This window comes from Phalacrocorax aristotelis, chromosome 12 (genome assembly GCF_949628215.1).
Source record: "Phalacrocorax aristotelis chromosome 12, bGulAri2.1, whole genome shotgun sequence".
Taxonomy (NCBI): domain Eukaryota; kingdom Metazoa; phylum Chordata; class Aves; order Suliformes; family Phalacrocoracidae; genus Phalacrocorax; species Phalacrocorax aristotelis.
In genome coordinates this window covers 5,998,336-6,015,918 of record NC_134287.1, presented here as the reverse complement: position 1 = coordinate 6,015,918, position 17,583 = coordinate 5,998,336, and the positions used below count along the sequence as shown (strand labels likewise).

Here is a 17,583-nt window from a genome sequence, read left to right as displayed (position 1 = left end):
AAAAAGAATCCCATTCTCAAACAGTTGAAATACCAGTTGATATTATCTGGAGGTCACCAAAGAACTGATAGGATATGAAGATGTCAGAGGAAATTCTGATTTTTCTTCCCAAAATCCTTAATGGCTGTGATGGAAACCAGTTTCAAGTTATCTGAGTATCTTCCATGGCATATTTTATCCTCCCTATCCCGGATATATTTCCTATCCCGGTTAGGAAAATACAGAGTGACGCACAGAGGTTGCAGTCTTAGCTGGCTTATGTCTGTATATATAATATATAAAGCAGTACAAGCCTAGAACTGTCTCCAGAGTCTCCTCCTCTTCTTTAGCCCCATGACTTTCCATTACTCTCTGTTCTGGAGCCTGTTCAGGACAACTTCTAAATTAGAAAATTTTATAATTAGTCAACCTTGCCCAATCTCCTTTCATGGTACCCTACCGTGCTCAGCCATCTTTGGAATGCCATTTGGGGGGATGGGGGGTTGGGGTGGGTGTTAACAGTAAAATTATAGAAATGTTTCTTTAATATGGGAAACATTATACTCATTTTTAGGGATGTTAAGCAAGATAAATCACAGACTCTTTGATAACAGTCTGAAGAGCAAGAGTAGACCAGCCTCTGGGGAAAAAAGCATATGCTGGCCCAGCTGTAGGGAGAGCCAGGTCTGTAACAGTCAGCTTAATCCCACTAAGTTTTAGTGACAGTAGAAACATTTACCTTTGTTGGTACTCTAGACCAGCCTATATAGCTGCAGAGCAACTCAAGTTGGAAACCAAAAATCAAAGAAACACGTCACCTCTTTAAGACACAGACCCAATTGACCTGCTTATGTTTGTACACGAAGCCAGAAGCTGTTGCCCAAATCACAAACTGCTTCTTCACCACCATCATATATCTGGACAGGATCTTTTCCCTCCACCATGTCAGTTCATACTCTTTCCTTTTCTCTATTACGTGGCTCTAGCCAGACCACAGAGAAGAGGTTGTTGTAGTTTCGATTCACTGGTCTTTCTTCCTTTTTAGAAAATCATATTTGGTAGTCAGAAAGTGCTACACTTGGGACTCAAAACTCAGAAGAAAATAACTTCTGGCTCATTCAAGCAATGAAGTGTGAAGGACTATTAATTTACAATCTCATTTTAGCAGAATTCCACATGTGCCCCAGCTCAAGTACACACTGGGCAGAAAACAGAGCAGATGTCTTGGCTCATTTTGCTCCAAGTCTCCAAACTGGGGTCCTCTCAGCTTTTGAAAGAAATACAATATTTAATTTACAGTGTGTTATCAACACATATTTATGCTCTTTGCAGGAGAGGCATTTCATTCTTCTCGATTTAAACTAGCCCCTGTGAAAACAAGTGAAAACGTAACCTCTTTTTGCTTTTGTATAAGCACGCAGAACTTCATTCATTAGTTCGTACGTTTGTGCTGTGATGGCAGGTGGTCTACCCAGCATCTCTAAGATAATGAAGGAAAATATTAAGCCCTTTCATTCAGACTTTCTTGAATTCAGAAATGAAAAGAGAACAGGTAGATGGTTGAGATAAGATACTCAGCCATGAAAAATGCAGTGCTTAAAAATGGGGTCAGCTTGACAAGCAGGGTAGAGAAGTTACAAGATGAGCTGCAAGAAGTTAAGGGACTGTGGCAGCAGGGTCTGTTGCAGCTGCAAGCCAGACAGTTGGTGCTGTAGCAACCAGTCACCTGAAACAGCTTCAGGAGAGGCTGTTCAGCACAGCTGGTCTGGCAAAAGATGAAGTGCTGTTGGTAGGAATGCCACAGCAGCCCTTTGTGCAGCAGAATTCAAGACCTGAAACCCAATAGCCTCCACAGCTACAGGTGGCAACCCATAGAATGAACGAACTTGCCAAAAATGTATATTCCAAAGATTTGCCCCGAACAAACACAGAAATTGCATTCAGCATGCAAATAAATACCTCTTTATAGCCCCTTCCTCATAAACTCCCTTTCCAAGAGCAACACATATGTGAGGAATGCAGAACTACCTTAGTAACACCACGGATGCTGGCCTGATGCTACTTATGCATATCTACGTAACGGATGGTATTAACACTCATCAATGAATCATTTAGAGCATCAGAGAGCCTCTCTGAATAGATCATCTGTAACCACCTAAATACAGTCAGTATCATAATGCACTTATTTATGAAATTAAGAGTCACAGGCAACCTCTATGCTAGCTTTCTCTAATTTTCAGTGGTTGAGAGTGTCTGTACTCTTGCAGTGGGTGCAGTGTAGGGACTGAGGAGATAGCACCAAGCACAGGAGCTGCTCAGCTGCCAGAAGCAGGAAAGCTGCACTACTGGGTGCTGCACACAATCTGAAATGTCTTGTCTCGTGGTGCAACTCCACTGCATCTTGTTCCAGAGGCTGCTCAGTTGTCAACCGCTCTGGCACCGTACTCCACTGCACGGTGTAAACACTTTGACTTCACAATCTCGATGTTTGTTCACAATTTTTAGAAGTAAAATTCAGAAATGCTCTGAATTCTTGAAGAGGGGGTGTTTTCAGGTGGGACTATGGACAATCTCCTGCCATGCTAACAGCAGTATATGCAGCTTCCCTGCAGCATGTTACAGTTTAGAACTACTCAAACCACCCCTTGCAGGTTATTTTATCAACCTTCTGGAGGACAGAGGGATGAAAGGACACTCTTCGGGACAGGGAGGCAGTTCAGGCTCCCTGCCCAAAGCTGTCTTAGTCTGGACTGAGACTGCTGTTAAAAATTATAATGGAACAGTATTGCATGATCTGTTTTAAAAAACTATTTTCTTTTATTCTTCCACAAGCCATGCCTGATTTTTCAAAGTCTGACAAACTCCTTCTGTTACTAATAGTCAAGAGTTCTGAGCGGAAAAAAAGGGATTTTATGTATTTTACAGTTCTCACACTAGCTTTCCTGTTTTCCATTTTCCTCTACCCACTGCCATTGCACATTTTAGGTACTCTCCAATGATATCCTTGACAGAGCATTAAGTCTCAGTTTCTTCTTCACAATTCTGGCACTTCAGTTTCCCCAGACACCTGCTACCACAGCTCTGTCATTTCTCCTATTTAGTTCCTCACTGCCCAGTTTCATGGCTTTTTCTTATTTTACAAAGCTCTCAGAATACAGGCAATAACCTAAAAATATCTTACCATGTCAGTTAATTTGCCTTACCATACATTTCATAAAAGTAATCAGATCCTTTTCTAAATCCCTGATCTGGCTGATATAATTAATTACATTTATCAGTATACATCTTCTTTATCTCATTCCTTCGGCTAAAGCAATAATATTCTGAAGAAATACATGGGAATATAAGGCATATCCATGCTGTTGCTTTAATGAATAGATATTACAGTTCAAGATCACAGAAGTAAAAGGATTGTTTGTATTGCTTGAAATGTCAGCATGAACTACAAGCTATATTCCTTTCATATTACTGGTACAAATAAAGTTTAAGAGATTATTCATAACTAGGTGGGTTTTGTCCACATATGGCTCTCATAGATAGATTTAAATGTACTCTGGAAAAAAGTCTGAAGTCAAATATTTCCTGTCATTATTTGTCTTTTTAAAGAAATAAAAGTATGATTCACACGGACAGTCTTACAGGTATTCTCTGCTAGCTAATCCCTTTCCAGTGATTTATTGAAAATTACAGATAAAACCAAAACTTAAACAATTTCAGATTTTATCCAGAAGCAGTACTAAACACGCATGATATACCTCTGTCACATTGGTACTTTATTGGTTTTTAGCTTAAAAAAAACGAAAAACAAGACAAACCAAAAACAACATCCCCCCCAGCAGCTCTATGAAAATATTAAAAGACAATAAATATAGCTAATTTCAGATCACAGACCAGAGCCCTTACAGATGACTTTCCAGCAACGCTTCTCTATCGTCACCAAGGTGAATATAGTATTAGATCCTCCATTAGCCGCAATGAATAATGGGAATAAATTCTTCTGAATTAAAGATGTAAATAGTCCACAACCAGCCTAAGGCAAACACAACATAGCAGTATATATCTATACCTCTCATGTACCTTGCAGAGTCCACGGGATGGAACACCAGTTTCTGGGAAAGCCCCACTTTCTGTACAGATCTGAAGTGTTGTTCATTCACAACCAATGCACCAACAACATTTTGAAACGCAGCCCCATGGCACAGCTCCAGCAGATAGCTGGGCAGGCTTAGAATTTATTCTATACAAGCTCAAAAATTTGCTCCTTTATTATGGCATTTCCTCCTACTCTAATATTCTTGAGTATTTACTTAAAGTAAAGCAATCCTGGGTCAGATGAAAGGACTAATTCATATGACTTTTGTGACATTTGCCTGCATCAGGTGCCTAAGGAAGATACGAACAGGCAAATGAGTGTGGGTGGGTGCCTCTATATGCGTGTATCTGAACCGTACGTCACTCGCTGAGCTGGTATAACGCCTCAATGGACCATGCTGAAACAAATAAATTTACACTACGAACTTTGATTCATGAACGTGTTGGTGGTATCAGTTCCACCAGGAATACGAACAATAACAGAAATCTCTCATTCCTTTAGAAGCTTATAATACTTTGAGGAGTTTTTTTCATAAAAGGGGAGATTTTCCTGTGAACAGAATGATGAAAGTTAACCAACCTTGAGGAAGGCTTAAGCTTAAAAGAAATCACAACCTTTATGGAAGAGATACCTTAAAAACCAATAATTTCTCCCTGGAAGACTCTACTGTATCACTGTTGTCTTCCTATTTTCTAATTAATATGAACATTTTATAGCAAAAGTTATATAAATAATATGTACCTTGTCAACAATTTCAAATTACAAAAAGCACATCGCAATCCAGTCTTCACTCGTCATAGAATCATAGAATGTCCTGAGCTGGAAGGGACCCACAAGGACCACTGAGTCCAACTCCTGTCCCTGCACAGGACAACCCCAAAATTCACACTGTGTCTCTGAGAGAGTTGTCCAAGTGCTTCTTGAATATTGTCAGGCTGATGCCGTGATGCCTCCCTGGGAAAGGGAATCAGTCTTAAACCAGTCTGTTAATCAATCACTTAACATTATTGTGCCAATAACAAACAGCACAATTTCAAATGTATAACATAAACTTAGGCAGATCTCTACAACACAGAGAAGGTTTAAGTACCTAAATCCATGCTGCAGATGTTGGTAAAATCCACCAGTGTCCAGAAATTAAAAATTTTGTGAGACTATCATTTACGTATATTATTCCTAAACTACCAGTCAGACATTTTCTTTAATCCCAAAATATTTGAGATAGTAATTTCCTCAATGCAGTGACCTTCTTCTTGTTCTCTATTAGAACAACATAATGAAAAGGGATAATTGTTTAAGAATGACTACTATGTGCTACTGCAATACAATGAATATTCAAATTTACATATCTGCATTTCTTTACATGTAGACTTCTATCAAACTTTCTTCTTTCACTTCTCCCTGACTTCCCTTTATATTTTAAATCTGAAGGGATGACAAAAACAGTAGAAACCGTTACTCTGAAACCCAGTGTTTGACACTAAATGTAGAATTCTTTTCTCCCAGTATACTCTGAGAGTGGAAGGATGCAGGCTCTTATGACCACAAACTTATGAAATAGCTCTTTTAAATGCTGTACAACAGCAATAAATGCTTCCAAATAGGATATATAAAAAATAATAACCCACTCTGATACAGTGTGGCACTCCTAGTCATCTGCTACAGTCTGGTAGTCTTAATGCAATTAAAGTTACTAACTGTGTAAACATATTCTTTGCAACAATTCACAAAATTTGCAGCTTAGACAACAGAAGAATTTCATGGCTATAGTTACACGTCTGAGCAATTCTTCTTCACTGAAGAGAGTATTCCATGAAACTCTTTATCTCATTTTACAGCCGTATAGCACCTTTGGTCATAAAATGTCATCTTGTTATTATTTCAAATATTAGTTTGCTTTTTTAATTAATAAGGTAATAATTTATTTCTTTGGAAAGTCCCCCGTCACCTTGATCACTTCACTGTCTTTTTTTGAAGCAGTATTTCAAATCCACTATACTTTTGGGTGAGAAGGACTTTCGGAACTTTTTCTGTTCGGTGACATTTCTGCTCCCAGAGCATAGCGTTAGGCAATTCCAGTTATCCAGGAAACAGAAGAGAGCAGTCTTAAGGAGAAGGAAACACATGAAAACAGAAAAGACTACAGACAAAAGTAGTTCTCCTGTTCCTAAGCAGGAACAGGAAAATGCTCAGACAGCAATTATTATGGTCAGTGAAGCAGTGCAGATTACGAAATTGTGCCAGAGAAAAGATGCACCAGCTGTTTTCCTTGGCTTTATGTATTGCAGGCCAGTGCAGGAAAGAAGTGGTTTAAAAACTATTAGTTTTTCAGCATTTTCCAGGTACTGAAGGCATCGTGGTATGTGTAAACAGTATCAGGCCTATACAAAAATAACCTCATTTTAAGACACCTTTTCATTTTGAAATTTGAAAACTTCGTGCAGCCTTTTGTCTGTGTGAGTATACACAGCAATTTTGTCAGCAGAGACACATATTTAGACCATTCACTACCTATGTCTGAATCCTGACTGATGCTCAGTAGGCACACGCAGAAAGGAAGGACACAAAACGCTTCTCCTCCCCCATTCTCTTCTGCCTCGTGCAAGCCTCATTCTCAGTGCCAGGGCCAAATAACCCCCTCGGCTAAGCACGTCACTAAGGTCTCTCGGGTACCCTCTAGAGTAAACCCACACCCCAAACAGCAGGGCCGGCAGGGAAGAAAACTTGTCTGAGATTTCAGCCAGTTGCAGCATGAGATGAGGAGGAGGGAGAGCAGGGTATACAAGCCCCAGAGAAAAGTTAGAGACAAGAGTGGCTTGCCCAGCTGCAAAGAAGCCCATGCCCCTGCGCCCTCCCTTCCGAGGTTAGGAGCAGAGCTAGATTAAAGCTGGCAAGTTACAAGTATCTCTTGACTGCTGGAAGGGGATACGATTTGCAGACCAAGTAGCAGCACTGTTCTTCAGAGTCACTGTAGCTGTCGGTTGGCTTCAACACAGGTCACTGCCTCTAAGGCAATCTGTCCTCCAACGCTTTCAGTTTAACAATAAATAATTAGCCTGTCTGAAGGAGCAAATTTTGTGTTTCTGTGTGCATGTGGAACAGAAGACAGTAAAACTGAAAAGCAGAAGTGCAGCTTTTTACACAGTGGGTTTGTCCCCAGAGAAATAAAACACATTTTCTCCGCAGGTGCTAAAATAAGTTTGTTCAGAAGCCCCTTTATGAGAAAATCCTACTACATTTACAGTTTTCACATCTTTGCCTGCCCTGCAGTACATCCCTGCACGTACGGCCTGTCTTCTCCAGTGAGCCTAAAGTCAAACCTAAATCCTGTTCAATTAGAGTTGCATTTTTAAATGCCTCGCCTACTACTGTACTATATAAACTACTTTGGATATGCCATTTAGTATCCAAAGTGGTAACAGATTAAAACTTTAAGATTTCTAGGGCAGTTGCTAGGAGTCTTACAAAATTAACGCTGTGGCATTGAGCCATTTGACCCACAGTGAGACTAAAACTTCTGAAGATTAGTATTATTTTAAAAATACTTGGGACAGAAAAGTACTTTCCTTTCATCTGCTAAGACACAGCTAAATGCCCACATGTAAGTTTTCCTCAACAAGTAGTGTTTTCTAGTTTAAAACAGCTTATATGCATCCTGGAAAAAGGAAAAAAAAAATCCATTCAATAGACTAGTTAATGACAGTCTGAGAGCAATGCTTGGAAAACAGAGAGATGTATTATTTTAAACACGAAGCAGCAGTGTTTCACCTGTTTACAGCACTCAGTAAGTAGTAAATACAGAGAATGTCATGAGAAATAATGTTCCATAATCTCATGGTTTCCAAACACCAGCTATGGGACACTGAGCAGCAAGTTAAGTAGGCAGCGTATCAACTGAAATAGAAATCAAGGGGAAACAAAACTGTGTCCAAAATGGCATCATTTTAAACAATAGAGTTTGAGTGCTCTTTTGGCCTGCTACCAAGTCCCACAAATTTGCATTCAACCCATATGATCAAGCACAAAACCCTCCCGGGCAGCATGTGACAGTCTACTGCTAACCCTCCGTTTCCCCTTGGCTCTTCATCCCCGCAGCGCAGTGCTGGCATATCTTCCCACAGATATTCTGAAAGCAGAAGAGATCAATTATATACAAAATAGTTTAAAACAGAAGGCCTTTAGGAACAATTCAAGCCTGCAACATGGTTACAGATTCCAGTTCAGAATCAGGTGGTAATAACTTGGGCTGTTTTCTAATTCAGATGTAGGTGGTGTCAGTTTGGGCTATTTTCACTGAACTTCCACAGCCTTGAAAAACGGAACTGTAGCTATCACTTACTGACTTTCATGCGAACACAGACTGATCAAGCTAAATTCCTGCTACTGGCTGGCTACATTTACATGCACATTACACTGCTTGCACAGTTGGAGCTCTCACCTTTAGTGCTATCCCAGTAGTAGCACGAAGTCAGGGCTCATGCAGTAGACTCAAATTTTAAAAAGACACCTTTACATATGAATAAATACTCTCTTTGAAGCAATTATCAGAGTCTGACAGAGATTTAAGACAGCCTGCAGACATAGGCAGGGAGAAGTACCTCTGAGGCAGGTGAAATACTATGACCTCAAAACAGGAAAATCAGAGAGAGATTTTGAAGGGAATTTTCAATCATTTTACATATTGCTCAGGAGAGCTTACATTGCCGCTCTTTTGTCAGGCAAAAGCCCACAAAGCTGTCTTTCAAAGAATAAAATGTGCAATACCTTGTGGTTCCCCACGTTCGCCAGAAGTGGGGAAGTCAAAATCAAAAAATACACTAGCTACTTGGCAAGATTTTGGCAAAATCTTCTCTGTTAATGTGGGAGACAAAATTTTGCTGATTGAGAAGGGGTTAAGAAACAGGTTTTCTAGCATGACTGAGAGAAAAAAGTCAGTCTTATATGGTCATGTTATGAATAAAATTGAAACCTGGTTATCAAACCAATTGCTTACTTCAAATCAGGTTTCTCAGCTGTTTTATATACATTGAAGGCACTAGACTGTATCTATAAGCATTAATGTATCTGTAAAAAAAATAGCTTCCTCTTGAAATAGTCATGCACAGTTCATTGGGATCCTTTGATGCAGCACTGTCTCCTCAAAGCATTAAAAATAAAAATAAACATTAAAAAGATTTACTGTAAATTGATGTTTTAAACTAATCTATTAGCAGTTTTTATTCACCTTCTCATTGCTAAATGTTTATGCTACATGACGCATTTACAATTCTCTGCTTTTTATTTCAACTGTGTGAAACCCTAGAAGTTCAGAAATGGCAAATGAGAGCCAGGGCTGTACCTATATAATGGCTTGGACTTTTCACACTCCTCCTGTAGCTTGATTGCCCATCAATCCTGTGTGCCACAGCCCCTGCCTGGGACACCTTCCTAGGGTTTCTTGTCACGCAGAGGAGGCTATGGGCAGATGCTGTTGCATCACTGAGCCTCACCCCGCTATGCACTCAGGATGTGGCTTCAGCTGCCAACCCAGATCAGGAACTCAAACAGGCCCCTATGTTCCCTAGACTAAACACAGTCATCATCTGTAATCCACATTAAGACGATGGCATGAATGATCTCCATAAAAAGGCGTTAGCATCGAAGCTTATGAATGTAAAAGGAAGATATGTACAGCTGGTATTTTATATAATATTTAACACTGTAATATGAGTATTAGTGATGTTAGTAGCTTCAGCAGGAATCCCTGACAAACCCAAAATCATCATACAAACCATATACTGGAAGGTATTGAACTACAGAGCATTAATTTCAGTGGAAATCAGAAAAAGCAGTCATTGAAGGAGTCAGAGAGAAATCTTCAGCCAAGAAAAACCACCAGCCTTGTCAGTGATAGCAGCCAAACTCTGGACTTTGCCTAATGGTTTCTCTACAACCATTGGCTCTGTATGAAGGTGCTTGTTCTGATCTAGGAACACCACTTACCAAGGACTAAAATATTTCAGACAAGTCTTCCGATCCCTTGTTTCTGTGCTACAGGGGTCTTCTCAGAGAAGAAAAGTCAAACCATAAATGATCTTACAACAGGGTACAGAAAACCGGACCCCTGAGTAAACAGGAAATACCTGGCAATTCACACCAAATTTTGACGAAATGAAGGTAGAACACTCACAGTCTCGGACACACTTTGTTCCACTGAGTCTGGTTTTGACCATGCCTCAGTGACCTCACAGCTCTGAAACAGAAACCAGACCATGCCACCAGAGTGCGGCAGCATGTACAAGGAATGAGCCAGTGGGAAATAAACAGCAGAAAATAGCTGAGGGGGTAAAAAAAAAAATTCTGGTTTCTGAACATACAAGATAAAGAAGTCGCTTTTAAAAATCTTTTTATTTATGAGCATACATGGAGAATTACACAGTCATATTGGAAGAGGATCAGAGAGACAAACCCAGACTAAGCCACAACACTTGCAGTGATGAAGAAATTTTGTTGAAACAGTCAGTGGCATTTAGAAAATCTGTCCAAGCATTTAGAAGGTGTTTTCCAAAATTTCCATGTCATTTTGACCATCAAAAATAAAAATAAATAAAGCATGCATATTCTGTGAACCATCCTGCCAAGGGAATTTACTGGCAAATCCTGCATTACCTATGTTAATTAATGGTGACATGAATTTATCCTGTATCTTTTGTAGGAAAATAAAGTTAGTGGTTATCTAAGTAATCACAAAAATGGCAGAGTCTGTGTGAATGCAGGTTCTTAAAACATTAGATAAGAAAATTCCATTTAGGTAAAGGGCTTGAATGATGATGCTCCAGAAGACCAGTACTGTGGGAACACCTCTGCAAAAGCCTCATCGACGACATCAAGATATATTCTCCTGGGACACCATTATGCCCCACACCACTGGGACCTGTCCCTCAGCTGGGCAGTGCAGGCTGGTCTGGGTTGCCAGGCCATGTCTCAGCAGGCAGCAGCACTTGCCAGCTGATGGCTGTGCGGCCCACAGAGTCCCCATGGGCCCCAGCTGTGCCAGGGAGCATGGAGGTGGCACAGGCATCCCTCAAAACAAATTCCCCTCTGCCAAGAATGGCACTCGTGGCTGGGGACAAGGGTTTCGCACTAACCATCACCATGGTCAAGATGCCACCCACGTGGTAAAACAAATCCCAGTTCCTCTTTGGCATTCTCCAAATGAGCATATTAGGTCAAAGAAGGAGAGTTGCTGGGGTTACAACTCCAAAAATAGAGTGACCTTATGCCTGCTGCATGGCTCAAACCTGCCACCACCTCCAGGCCCTCCTGGGGCTCCTGAAGAGGAAGGCAGGGTGTTTCCTGGAGCCAGGGTTAATGAGGCCAGGGCCTCATTAACCTCCTGCCTGGGCCCCTGGAGGCACCATTTTGGGGAGATGAGTAACACTGGAGGGATGGAGGAACTGCTGCCACTCATCTGCCCCATCCCTGGTGCAGGTCTGCAGGGTTCTCCTCACCAGCTGCAAACTGTGGCTTGCTCCTATCCATATGGACTACACAAAAACCCTCTTGACCACAGGTAGGATCAGTCCCAATATGGGCTAGAAGTTTGGACCCTGAAACTACCTGCTGGGGGAAAGAAAAAAAAAGCACCAAGAAAAAAAAGAGGCATAGGGCTGTTTAGAGGGACTTGGGCATGTTCTTCTTTATTTAAGGTTTTTCTCCAGTGGTTGTCCTATCTTGTTGCACCCAAGCAAGCTTTCTCAACACCAGGGTAGGTGGCCAGATAGGCTGATTTGGAGGCAGACCAGAAAGAGCTAAGCAGGCTGTAGTAATTTTCTGGTGAGGCTATGCTGTTTAGATCCAGATGTTTTTGATGCATATACACATCTAAAATGGGGGAGAGGATGAATTTCACTGTAAGAACAACAGCTTTGTTTGACATTTGGGGGAGAGTGGCTTCCTTCTCTTAATTTCAGGACTTTGCCTGCACTTGACTCTCTACTGGTTTCCAGGAACAGTACATTCCAAGGTGGCCAGGAGAAACTTCTCTCTCAGATGCCTTGGGTTTAACATAACTGTGGGATACTGGGTCCTATATGTACTTATTGAGGAGGAAGGGGCTAATTTATTATTTGCCCAAGCTCTGCATGAGCAAAGTGAGCCAGCCTAGGCCACATCTCCTGGTACTAGTGACCTCTGCTAACTAACTCTAGGCCGAGACTCTTTTCTCCCCGAGAAGAATTTCCAGTGCCAATGTGTCTTGGTAGGAGTGGATATAAAGGGAAGTAAGATACACTCTCTGCAAGCATTCAGAGGGCCAGGACTGTGAGGACAAGCACTTTCCTCCTTTCCCTGTACTGCTTTCCAGACAGGTAAAAACAAGCCCTGGTGGAGTAGCAGGAAAGGGTTTGGGATTTTTTGGCTACAAACTCTTTGTAGCTATTGAAGCGAAGCAGGGCTATGTATTTGGCCGCGTGTGTGCAAGGATGAAGCAAGCAGGCTGAGGTATGACCAGGGGACAGGCCCCACAGCAGTTGCCACAAAATCTCATGAATAAGCCTTGCACAATGGAGACTTTCTTAGGACTAACTTCTTGGCAGCAGTACCAGCCTAAGCAGTCACACCATATTCCACGTATTCCTCCCACTCCGTGCTGCACCCTCCCAAACATCTGTGCTCCAAATCAAATCAAAGAACCAATGCAGTTAAAACCCCCCTTTTTGTGACTTTTTGCTAGATCGTGTGTAGTGGACTCCTTCCCCGGTCCATTTCACAGCACAGCTATGCAAACACATGGGCCAGCAGATCACAAGGATGACAGATCCTGCGTGAGCTGCACTGTCACCAAGTCCTGAGTGCGGGGGACTCGGGGACTGCCCTGAGCACGAGGCATCAGCAGCGGCCCCTTCCCGGGAGCAGCGAGGTGACAGCACTGCGAGGACAGGCGTGAAAGCCCTCCGAACCGGGCACGGCAGAGCATTAAAATTAAACCTGTAAACTGCTGAGTCAGGAATAAACAAGGCGAAACCAGCACGGCAGTGCAAATGACAGGCTGCCACCAAATGTCTCAAAGGGAAACGGTCTGGGATTTCTGCGACAGTCAGGCAAGAGGCAGTTGTGTAAGAGAAATCACTGCATGAGCCTACTGAGCAAATCCCATATTCTGATACACATTTAGATATAGCAGGAAGGTTATATAAGCAAAAAGTAAAGTGACACGGCAGTTTGTTTATGCCCGCTTCTTCACATTGCCAGAGTGTTAATTTTAACTAATTCAAAACTAACTTAATTTTCAAAATAACTTCTAGGGAGTAAAACTGCAGATGTCCACTTCATAACCAGATACAATGCAGGGGAGAACTCCAAAGTTTTGTGTAGTAAATGACTTTCAACATTACTATGTTATTCCTTAAAGTCCACAAACTTTATCACATACCCCAAAAAGGGCAATTTGCTCACTACGGGCCCTCCCTAGAGAAATACTCTATGCAAACATCGAGTGATTTCCATGTTGAAAGCTCAGAGAACAGAAACATCAGCCATGCCAAGACCAGAGCAATACTGTTATCAGAGACACAAATCTTGTGGCAGGCTGTTTCCCCAGGCTCATCTGCACTAACCAGGAAAGTCTGTTTTGCCACTACATTTTCACAAGAAAAACCTCGAGTCAGTACAATGTGGGGATGAGACACGTCCACGTGAAAATCTAGCCCATGCGGCAACAAGAATCTACCCAAGGAATAAATTTGGGTGTCCTCAAAACATATTGTACTTATCAAAACATATTAACATGATGCAGATGGAATTATATTTTTTAAAAAAAAAAAAAGAACAAGTAGGTTTCCTGCCTAGAGCAGCCTTAGCTTATAACCTAAGCTGCAGACAGGCCAAAGATACAGAGAGTGACAAGAGTGATCCTCCAAAGGTGCAGAATTCAAATTAATCAGCACTTCAGGATAAAGGCTGAACATGCCTACCTGCTTATGTTGCCCCTCAGAAGCAACCAGCTGCCTATAAATCTCATCTTTACAGAGGAGAAACGGGTTGAGCCCAAGACTAAGCAAAAAAATCCCAGGCTGAGAGATACTGGAACCATAAAATACAGCTCGGCTGCCTGTATCTTGGGTGGGAATAGCCTGGCCCAGTGTCCCTGTAAGGATCAGGGTTTGTTCCTGCCTTACTTAAGAAACAGTGTGAAGAAACACTTTTTTCTCCTTACAGTTATGTCCAAAAGGATGGAGGTAACAGGATGGAAGTTTCCTTTAGCTTTGCTGGAGAACCTCTGGGAAGGGAAAAGGTCCCGCGCCTGCAGAGTCACCCGGGGCTGGGCAGGCAGCTGAGAGCAGAGCGGGTTACCTGGCCCTGCCTCTGCCCGCTGCAGCTGGCCGGAACCCAGCCCCTGTACGGCCAGGGCGGGCGACCGGCTGGCTCACCGTCCTCCAAGGCCGGACCACGGCTTCCCTAAGGCACTCCGGAAGGTCTGGAGTGAGGAGCGCGTTACCGAGGCCTCGCGTTCCCACTTCCGAAGGCTCCACCTCGGCCCCCGGTGCCGCCGCCAGCACCTGTGCGCGCCGCCGGGGCCGGGGCGGGGGCGGGCGGCGGGGCCGGGCACCCCGAGCACCGGGTCCCTCCCCTGCGTAGCGCCTGCGGGTTGGGACGGCGAAGAGGCTTCAACAGCCCGGCGCGGCCGCGACTCGAGTCGGCGGAGGCGTTGTGGGCAGAGGAGGTTCCGCCGCCCTCCGAGCCCCGGCGCCGTGAGGAGCTGGGCCGCGCCGCGGCGGGCCCGGCGGGAGGGAGCGGCGGCGCGGCAGGTGCGGAGCCGCGAGGAGCCGCGAGGAGCGCAGCCTGTGCGGGCGCAGCGCGGAGCATGGACAGGCTGAACAAGCTGACGGTGCCGGCGGGGGAGAAGCTGAGGTGGGCTCCGGGCCCGGGCCGGCAGCCGGGCGGCGCTGGGGGGACCGGGGGCGGCCTGAGGGGCGAGGAAGTTGGCAGAAGCTTTTCAGAGTGAAGTGGAGTTAGCGCTGGTCGCCAGGGCGGGACGGGGAAGTGCGGAAGGTAAATACAGGTCTGGAGCGGTTAGTGGGGCACAGATTGCAAGGCAACACGTAAGAGTGGTTTTAAAGCGTCTGCTTCCAGAGCTGTGATAAAGTAGTTTTTGACTCGCTAAAATCTATGAACTTTAAGCAAATCAGAAACATTTAATCAATTGCTTAGTGGTTTAGTCAGAGTGTTCTGTGGACATGGCTTTTGCAGTTAAGTTCTGTAATATTTCCTAATCTTTGAAAGAACTGGTGGAATAGAGGGAACTGGAAAACGGGAAATGTTCCTAAGTGAAGGAGAACAATGTTAAATACAGGGTTTGAAAGGAAAAAAACCAGAAGCTGACCATTACTGAAGTATTTTTAGTGTGACTCGATTGTGTGCTGGTGGAGTTGGCAACTCAAGGCTCCTTCACTGTGACTTTTTTTTTTTTTCCTGAATAGTTAAAAGAAGGCCTCTTTCAGATTAAGGTAGCATAGAAACTTTTTCTTTCCCTGAAAAATAAGAATGAAATACCGAAAAAAAAAATATTTCTTAAATAACTCGTACTTAAGCACTCTACTAATTTATAAACCATTCTCAAGTCTCCCTCGCTCTCCCCAGAAGCCTTCACGCAAATCAGAATAATCCATTGTAAAGCTAATTTTGATGGAATGGCATTTCTTGATATCTGCTCTTTCCACACTTTTGAAATATTGGTGGGGGGTGTGCGTACTTGACGAGCTGCAATGACCCTTCCATTCCTCAGCCAGGCACACCTAATAAAAGCCTAGCAGACTCCATCCTATAGCCCAGGCAAGAATTCTGTGGAGGGCCCAATGGACAGCGGAAAGACAACAGTGAATTTCCTCATTGTCTGCAATTTATCACCTTAAATAGTCTAAAATGGTCTAAATGGTGTCAGGGCTCAATGATGGTCTGAACTAGCTATCTCAAGATAACGAGTGATATGATGGAAAGCTTGATGCCATCAAGACAGTTAACTGGTACGTGAAGAAATATAACACACACTCTCTGCGGTGATAAAATCATAGCTGGGATGCATCTTCTGCACCTTTGCAAACGATTAAAGCAGGATTACTTTCAAGTATACAGAGAGTGCCTACATGTGAGGGTTTATAATGGTCCACAACTTGTTTGTGAACTGATTCCAAAGCCCTAAACCAGAACAGCAGCCATTGCACCCCCGCTGCATCTTTACATTGGCTGACACTCTTCATCTTGTCCAGAGTTTTAATACTGTTGTAAGATAAGGAAGAGGAGGAGGTCACTGTTTCCTGTATTATCTTGAAGTATTAAAAGCTACTTTTTCTCTCCTCCTTGTGGCCAGTTCACCCTAGGCGTGACGTAGGAGCACACATTTCTCAAACGTGTGAGCGGAAGTACACGCTCTGATTTGAGCATGTCAAAATACCTCCTTAAACAGAGACCTGGGTATTTGGCTACATAGTCTTACTACAGTATCAGGATTTTAAAAACTTAAGGCAGAACTTTTCATGAGTACATATTCATAGTTTACATTTAGGAGAGATGTGCAAATACAGAAAATTAGCACAACATGGCGGCAGCCTTTTCCTCCTGCTTTGAAACAGCAGAATACTCCCTTGCACGATGTGACTTGTTGACAGTGCAGTTGACTTCCTAATATAGCCTCTCATCTGCATGGAAGACACATAGATGGTTCAGAGTTTGTACTGAATGTTACATGAATTAAATGGTTATGTTAAAAACCTACCTTCCTCCATATGCCAAGAAATATTCTTAACCAAACATAGTTTCAATTGGTGTAATTATAGTTCACATTTTTCTAAAGACAGCTTTCTTAAAATTTCTGCTTTGTAGCAGCAAAAATTAAAGTAGCGCTGCTGTTGAGTCAGTGTCTAAGAGTAGACCTTTTGATTTCCTTAAATGTAGACCTGAAAAACTAGATATTTTGTGGTTATGCTATGCTCATCTATTCTCCATGGGTATATTTGAGGCTACCAGATCTAGCTTTTTATTGCATTAGCAAGTCTTATGTCAGATCTGAATTCTTAACATATTCCATTTGTTTACTTATTGCAACAATAAGAACTATAACTGTTCTTATGTGCCTCTTTAACTGCAGTGCTGTAGAATGGGCATTGTTTGCAATTAAGTCACTCAATTAATTTTAATATCAGTTGACAGGAATGCTGGAACTTCATGGAATGCCAGTATTATTTTTACATAGTGTTTGTTACAAGGTGTGCACAGTATTATACAAGTATTCCCTCAGAGTACATTGTGTGTTCTGATTGCTTTCATATAGTCAGCAAAAATGAATCCCAAGGCTTGGTTATTTATCATGAGAGAAATTAATTTATGTGGTGCTTTGGTACCGAAAATTTGGTACTTTGAATGGTTTTCTGAAGTGCGGAATGAATACATGAGCGTTAGCCACGCTGCCATGGCAGGCTTTTGTGTGCCTTGGCTTCACCCTGAGCTTCAGGGAAAAAAAATTATGCTGCAAATGT

The 17,583-nt window shown here is 42.6% G+C and overlaps 1 protein-coding gene across 3 annotated transcripts in view; it reads left to right on the top strand.

The window, feature by feature from the left end:
• BLNK (B cell linker) overlaps positions 1–17,583 on the top strand; it is a 102,723-nt gene that overhangs the window by 39,363 nt on the left and 45,777 nt on the right. The window contains exon 1 of one of the 3 annotated variants that reach the window (XM_075108051.1): positions 14,442–14,962. The exons of 1 other annotated variant lie outside the window; for it this stretch is intronic. In XM_075108051.1, the coding sequence (XP_074964152.1) occupies positions 14,916–14,962 (47 nt within the window). In that variant the 5' untranslated portion in view covers positions 14,442–14,915. Of the gene's footprint in view, positions 1–14,441; positions 14,963–17,583 lie in introns of those variants that run through there. One more of the 3 variants, XM_075108052.1, reaches the window with a different exon arrangement.